At 40.0% G+C, this 8,463-nt stretch overlaps 1 protein-coding gene across 1 annotated transcript in view; it reads left to right on the top strand.

Annotated features, from left to right (window-relative positions):
* The window catches only part of LOC118326931 (protein kinase C beta type-like), a 24,650-nt gene that overhangs the window by 343 nt on the left and 15,844 nt on the right, over positions 1-8,463 (top strand). Inside the window, exons 2-3 of the mRNA XM_035660096.1 lie at positions 160-350; positions 393-520. Coding sequence (XP_035515989.1) covers positions 160-350; positions 393-520 — 319 coding nt within the window. The remainder of the gene's footprint in view (positions 1-159; positions 351-392; positions 521-8,463) is intronic.

Below are 8,463 nucleotides of genomic sequence, written 5' to 3'. Positions count from 1 at the left end.
GAGAGAGGGGAAAGGACACAGGTGATTCACTTGCTGCTGCGGCTCTAATCGGCCTCCTTCCACACTGACAGTGTTCAGACACCGCAGTGTTTCATTCATTGTCATTGTCACACACACACAAAAAAAAAACACAACACACTGCGATGCGCCATTGCCCAGTTTTCCCACAATGCGACAGCACAGCCAGGCCTGTCGGAGGAAGAGGAGGTGGAGGAGGAGGAGGGGGATGCGCGTTTTCGGCAAGCCGCAGAGCAGTGGCCGCTGCTCGGCGTTTACCGCATCGACCCGACACCCATCTCTGAAACTGGAGGTCTGGTGGAGGAATGCAGCTGGAGACACACAGACACAGGGCCCCACTGTTGCTGCTGCTGCAGCTGTGTGTGTGTGTGTAGGTGTCCATGTGTTATTGTATATGTGTGTGCATGCATCATTATCTGTGCATCAGTTTGTGAATTCCCCATATTCACATGTCTCTTTTCTATCCGCAGGGGCTTTGGGAAACAGGGATTCCAGTGCCAAGGTAAGAGCAGTGGCTCATTCACAAATCCCTCTCTTGCATATGGTTGTGGGTGTGTGGACGGATGTTCACTGTCTGAAGGAGTGTTGCTATGTGTTTATGTGTGTGTGTGTGTGTGTGTTTGTTGTATTCAGGGCTGCTGGTCTGCTCACTGTTAAAGAGTGACCTGTTGGCTCTTCCTTTGACGGCGTGTTGGTGTTGGCAGGCAGGTGTCAAACTCAAAGCAGGTGCTTGCCAGCAGTGATAAATGAGAGTGAGAACACTCTGAAGAGGCTCAGGCAGAAGAGACAGTGTGAGATGTAAGAGTAGAAGAGTCGGCAGAGTGGTTGAAAGCTGAGATGTCTGGTTTTGGCCATGGAGAAATGGGAGGAAGACAGACCAGGAAGTTAGATTTCTTGCGCTTTTTCTGTCCCTTAAACGCTGAGTCTGACATCTGATTGGATTTGTAAAATGGTGGGTTTGTGTGTGTGTGTGTGTGGGTGGTGATGTGTGTCTGCGGGTGGGCGGCCAGTCGTGGTGGCGGGTGGGTGTCTAGACACGGACCTCTGCACAGGAATGGTTTTCATAAACAGGCCCTTGCAGCAACATAGTGACACCCCTCACTCACATGCACGTTACCACACTGCAGCAGATACCGTCGTTCTGCTCGCAGTATCACTTCCTCCTCTTCACTGATCCATCTCAGACACCCATCTCAATCTCATCTGGCTCCTGTCATGTGACCAGCCAGTTAACGGGGTTAACGGAGACAAATGACCACATGAGTTTCCACATTATGCCTCTTGCTTAAGACTTCATTTATTTCGAGTTGTGTAAAAGTTGTGTGTGTGAGGTTGTGTCATTTTTAATAGCAGTAGAAAGCTTAAGTCCCCCCGTCGTCTCCTGAGGCTGCAGGCTTGTCAACAGCTCTGGTGGTGATACAGGAAATGCATTGGGGGTAGAGAAAATTAACACTGTATATGCTGGAGCTGGTGCGCTCAGCCTCCTGGACTTCAGTGAGCTTGTGTGTGGTGAGTTACCCTGACCTGATAACACATATGCAGACACACTTTAGAAAGCACGGACCAATCGGAGCCCTGCACAGGTAGAGCTGCTGTCAGATTGGATTTCGTGGTGAGTTTCCAACAGCTAACTGATAACTCAGAGATTCAGGGACGACCTCTTACTCAACTGGGTTTTAAGGGTTGTTTGTGAGTCGCTGATCAAAATACCACATTGATTTGGTGATTTGGTGATTTGCAGGTCAAAAGGGAGACAACTAGGTTAACCCTGGGCTAAATTTGACACAAAAAAACACATTTTTGGTAGCTTTCAACCACATAGAGAGAGAGATGGATGGATAGCTAGATATATAGATAGATAAAGCTTCAAAAAAACCTAGATATAACTTAATAGAATGGACAGCAAAAGAAAATATAAACACATGTTAAATACTATATACAGTAAACAAGTGTGCAGAGAAGTTTAAAACACAATGAGGTAGATGGTTTGACTCGTGGATTTGCTCAGCTGTCATTGGAAAAAGAAGAAGAGCTCATTTGTTTGTATTCAGATGAACAGCATAAAAAAAGGTAGAAAAAGGAAACTGTGTGTGCAGCTGCAAGAACTGGACCAAAGACAGGGGGAATACAGTACTCAAATACAGTGCACGGAGGCGTCCAGTTTAATTTTCCACTTGCGTGCACAGTCTGCGTGCTGCTGTCACAGAGTTTGGACTGCGTGCGGATGTCCCCACCGGGCTCCGAGAGGATCCTCACACACTTTGGCAGATGAAGATGTTCGATGAAGAACATTTAACATTTAATAAACTCACCTTGGTCTCTTGGTCAGAACAATCAATTAAGGAGGAAATAATCAACAATAACAAAAATAAGTTAAAATGTGGTTAACTTAGCACAATAAGTTTGACCTAATGAATGTAGTTAAAAAGCAGGGATGTAACAATACACTCAACTCACCATTCAGAACAGTTCCTGATGCAGTTTTCTCACTTTTTTAAAACAAAATTAAGACAAATTATATTAAAATATATTAATAGTTATTGAATAAATGATAGAATCCTTTTTATTTCCGAGCTAAACGATATAAACTGCGTATTTCCTTTTGTTTCCTTTGCGCCTTGATGCCACAGTTATTAGATTTATTGTTTTCATTGGAAATAACCTGAGAATTAAATAGTAAGATTTATTAACAAATATGTTGATTTCAAGTTCAAGGTCTTCTTTTATTCAGTGCACAGTTTATTTGAACATGTGTTCATAAATAAGGTCAATTAAATAACACATTTATTAAATATGTTACCTGAAATTATGTATGTGTGCATATAATGTTAAGATGATCGATGATTGTATTTTGGGGAGAAAGACCAGAACATGAGCTGCTGTTTTGTGTTCATGTTTGACACACAAATATAATTAACTCTCTTAATTTACTCTACACTGTTGTTTTAGCAACACACTTCAGCTGAAGCTGAAACAATTAGTCAATTAATTGATTAGTTCATAGAAAATGAATCAAGTTTTGTGTGTTTGGGCTTTTCCTGCTTCTTTGATGTGAGTTTTTGTCTGTTGTAATCCCTGTAAACTAAGTATCTTTGAGTTTTGGATTATTGATCAGACAAGGCACAGTGTGCTTATTAAACAACTAATTGATAAATGAATCAATAGATTAACCAGTAATGACCACAACACTTTACATTGCAATAAGACTTTGACCTGCAAATCACCAAATCAGATGCCACTGATATAATGCATCATCAATCAAATTGGATTTTATTTTCCTTAATTTGACCTACAGTAATATGAGAGTCAGCAGAGAGATTAGTAAAGTCTCTCCACTGGGTCCATTAGTCGGTCTGCTTTTTAGGCGTCATTTAAGCAGCATTTGATGACTATATTTCATCTTCTAGTCAGCAGCTGTTTACAGATCGGGTGCCACCCTATCATTCTTACCTCTTCCACTCTGCTCTGTCCATCAGTACCAACCATGTCGTGCTAGCGTTTCGGGAAGAGGGCTAAAAAAACGCTCCTAATTTAGCCGATGGAAAAACTGGCATTGCTGTTTTTTTTTTTTCTTGACCTCTGACCTCAAGATATCTGAATGATGAAGGGTTCTATGGAAACCCACGCAAGTTGTATAAATGTGTTATTTTCTCCTAGTGTGTTTGAGTATTTCTGCAGACTGGGCTCCATAAACGGTGTTGTAATAGCATAAACCGGGAATGACTGGAAGGCTGAGACACTTCATGACGCCCCTGCATAAGTCAGCGCCCCACTTGTGCCCCCCCAAAGTCAAAAAGTCCCTTCTAGTTAAATGTTAAAACAAAAAAGCTTCACTTTTCAACCTGGTTTTAACCCTCAAGAGTGAAAAACAGTTTGTGAGTCATATTAGTTTAAATGACTAATATGCAGTTTGTGGATTTTTATTTTATTTTACCTGACGTGAGAGACAAGTGAGAGCTCTGTAAACAAGAAACAGTGAGGACTGTGTGGCGTCTCGAGGAGAACTAGAGGAACAAGAAGGGTGTAGGTGCCGTTCAGTAGGAATGGGAGGTGCTCAAACATACATGCAAGTCGTCAACAACCTTCTTGATCAGAGGGAATGTCAGATATCCGGAGAAAGACCTGTTCTGACATGTAGGGCAGATTATTCTGTATGTGTGTTTGGATGACAAAGGTGCCGTCTGTGCATTTGTGGGTGTGTTTGAATACCTGTTCTGCAGGTAAAAGATTATCTTCTTTCTTTCCTGCCTTTTATATTTTTCTTTTATTGGCCATCATTTGTATGTGTGAGCACACCTGTGTGTGTGTGTGTGTGTGTGTGCTGACTGCAAAAAGAGGAAGTTACCCTCATGTAATTTCCTGCTAAAGAAAGATCCAGATGTCTGATCAGAGTTTGGACTGAGTGTTATAAAGTCCATTTTCTTTTTCTTTTTCATATCATCATATCTGATGGGTTACGGGAAAGTTTCACAAGAAGGTTTCTAATTTTGAAAAGTAGAAACCACTTTTTCCACTTTGGAAAAGTGTTTACTTTTGCAGTGTTTGAAGAAGTGCTCAGATCCTTTTATTTAACTTGAAGTGCAAATACAGACATACTTCATTACAGGTATTGGAGTCTTGCTTAAACCGTGCTTCAGAAAAAGTACAGACGTAATATCAGCTAAATGTACTTAAAGTATTAAGATAGAAGCACAGAAAAACAGCCTCTGTGACTGATAGTTCAGGGCCCCTCCAAAGGGTCACCAGATAAATCTGAGGGGTCATGAGATGATAAATGGGGATGGAGGAACGCAAAGTTCTGCTACATAAATTTGGAGTTATTTTCCTCTAACCTTTTGCCTTTTTGTGAAACGTTGGAGAGTTATAGCTCTTTAGCCCTTAGAGTTATTTAAATGAAACCGTGTGAGAAGTTTCAGGGCAGAAATACAGCAACGGTTCAAAAAGCCTCGGGAGACACAGGTTTAATCTTTAACAATGTGCCACATTTTAAAATCTTATCTTATATTTTTATGTGAAATATTGAAATGGAAAGTAATTAATGCAAAAGGCAAGGACCCTAAAAGACGCGTACACCCTCTGATAATGAAACTGACGTCACTAGTTGACCGCCACGTACTCGCCGACGTGGAAAGTATAATACCTGCTTTAATGTATTGCTCGCGTGACATTGTACTTCGGCACAGAGGTGCTTTGAGCTAAATGCTAACATCAGCATGCTAACAATGATAAAGCTAACATGCTGGCGTTAAGCAGGTATAATGTTTAGCAATAAACTTACACAACACATTCAGAAAAGATGCACATATGCATATACACAGGCCTATTATATTCTATTTCATTGTATATAGTGGATATATTTTATTTTGTTGTATTTTATTGTATTTTCTGTAGTCTTTGTTCTATGTTGCCCTTTGTTGCTGTGCCAACTTGAATTTCCCCTACGGGGGATCAATAAAGGGACTTCTTATCTTATCTTAATACAAAGTTCAGCCAAGGCTAATGTCAATGTCATAAGTTTAAATTTTAATTTTCTGTCATTCAAGAGATTTCTAAAAAAGCAGCTACTACCATGTATATTGTTAAAGGAACCAGTGTGTGGGTTTGATTGCTGGTGGTATTTGACGACCTGGGAATGAGAACTGGCTGTGAAGGGTGTAGGAGAAACTACAGTGGGCACGAAAAATGCAAAAGGCCGTATCTACAGCCAGTGTTACTGTGCCTACTGTTAAAAACACGACTGTTCAACATGGCGGACGCCGTGGAAGGCGTCACGCGGTGTCTGTAGATAAAAACGTCTAATTTTAGGGTAACAAAAACACAATGACATTTATTTCCAGGTGATTATACACTAATGAAAACATACCTGCCAACAGTTCCTCATAAATGTTACACACTGGACCTTTTTAACTGAACTGAACATTTTATCACACAGTATCTTCTTACTGGGCGTTTGCAGGTGTGTCATATCTGACTGAATTTTGCTCTTATAACTCCACCAAAAGTTGATTAGAGCGAAACATTTTTTGTCGTGTGAGAAGGCCTGTGATCTTTCCGCTTCACGCCCCACTGACTCAACCGACTCAGATGTAATCTGCTTTTCATCAGTGTTCACAGAGGAAATAGGTGATCAAATGTGGAAAACTTGATTACCTGCAAGAGTTTAGCGAGCATAACTCAAAAAGGAAAATACTCAAATACAGGAAGATGTGTTTCCTCACCTTGAAGTGTCTTTCTTATTGATTGGATTAAGGCATTGATTGACTTTTAATCCTGATCATTGACTGATCAGTGGTTGAAGCTGTACCTTTCTTATTGATTGGATCACAGGCTTGCCAGTTTAAGATATTGATTATAAGATGCGTTGGTGACACTGTGGTTGTGACTGAGAAAACAAACATATTTTAGAGTACGCCTGTCCCTTGTGGAGCGCCCGCCACTCAGTAAGCTCATTCACAATGAATTTAAAAGTCGACGGATCTTTCCAGCGTCAGTACTCTGAATATGGCAGATGTCTCGATGGCTGACTGGATGGAGAACTTCACAGAATGCAATCAACTAATTAAATGAACAAATCACAGAAAATGACAACAGATGGAATTTAAGCATGAACCATTTGTTTGGGTTTAGTATTTTATGGATATTTATTTATTTAAACACTGTTAGGAATATGCAGATTATTGGTTTGCTGATAGCTAGGGCTGCAACTAATGATCATTTTTCATATAGATTTATTTATATTCTCATTAATTCATCAACCCAAATGTTGAATCATAATATTGACAACTTTGTATGTGGTGAAAGTATTTTATTTAGGGCTGCACGATATAGTAAAAACATCATATTGTGCTCATTTTGACAGATGACGATATGATTCAAAAATTAAATACATTTAAAAAAAAAAAATCATCTTAAAATCATGATAATATGACATTTTTGGGGTTATATTGTGAATCGACCCCAAACTTGAAAAGGATATTTTATTATTAATATTTATTATTTTATGTTTTGGCCTTATCACCCGATGTCAAAGGCAGATTATTGACTTCACAGATTTGGGTTTATGCTGTGTCAGCAGAACAAAAGTCTAATGTTCATTCATTATTCAAAGAATGTTAAACCCACATAGCTCGTTAGTAAAATCAACATTTTTATAATAACAGTGTATCAAATGACAATGTCAAAACGATGAGTGAGTCTGCAGCTCCCCTCGGCTTTATGAAGCTTCAGCTCACTGTTTAGCTGTCCGACCCATAACTTTACTGTTTTGGTTCACTCTCACGGCTCACATAGCAAAGTTTTCGACCAAAGCAAGCAGCTGTTTTTAGTAAAAAAGCTCTAAAAACTCACTGAACAGACAACGTTAGCGACTAGCTGGTAAACATATTGGAGCATTTGGCGACTAAAGAGCCAGATATTTAACTCGTACATCCACCAGGTGGACAGAAACATGACTCCAAATGAATGATAATGTGAATGTGTGAATGTGTATCTGCTGCATGTTTAAATAAAGAACTGTTTGCTAATAGGGGTGTAAGAAAATGTCATATCGCTATATTTAGTTAGGTCATATTATATAAATTCTAAAAAAACGCATAGTTTTTTGTAAACTGAAGGCTGTGATGTTGGATGTTACAGTGATAAATACCAATGCAGATCCAACTGTTCTGTTCTCTCCGTTCTTTATACTATGACAGTTCTCCTAAAGTTAGATTTAATAAAGGAAAACATCGCCTTGCTGACAGAATCGGAATATATTGCAATATCATCACATTGTTATTATTTCTGGTTTAAATAACCTTAAATTGACTTATTTTTCAGTGTTAATGATTTTATATCAATTTGTTTATAGCAAATTTCAAATGAGCTGAACTGTTTTAGTGTTCATATTTGATTTCTTTCAGATGTGACAGATGAAGGTTTTGCAGCCATTTTCTAATTTGTTCACACTTTAAGTAGAGAGAGATTATCGCTTTCAGAAAATTCTGGCTCTCAATTTTGACTGACCGGTTTTTCCGACTCATTTCCACCTAATTACAGACTAAACGATATGACGTGAGCGGCGGCATTAGCCAGAGTCTTCAGGGAGCTTTCAGTACAAGACTCTAATCTCAGCGGTTCACTTCATTCAGGCTTGTTGAGGCCTGAACGCTGATTACAACAAGGGTCTCCTTCTGTGGTTTGTGGACTGGTAATCATCCAAGATGGAGGGAAGTTCCTGATGGCTCTGTTGATGCGAAACTGTCGGCCCGCTGTTATCCTGGCAGTTCATCGCGGGGATCTTTTTTGGGCCGGCTCTGATTTGCTGTTATCGCTGTCAGTCGGATAGAAAACGGGGCGGCGTGTGTAGACTCGACTGTAGGGCTCAGCCTGGTTGCTAGGCAACAGAGCAAAGACCTCCTCGGCAGGTCACTAGGCCTGTCTTTCTGTAGCGTGTGTGTGTGTGTG

The sequence above is a fragment of the Morone saxatilis genome, unplaced genomic scaffold (genome assembly GCF_004916995.1).
Source record: "Morone saxatilis isolate NCDOM2014 unplaced genomic scaffold, NCSU_SB_2.0 Contig17, whole genome shotgun sequence".
Classification (NCBI taxonomy): Eukaryota; Metazoa; Chordata; class Actinopteri; family Moronidae; genus Morone; species Morone saxatilis.
Note: the sequence above shows the minus strand (reverse complement) of the source record. Positions and strands in the feature narration are given on the sequence as shown.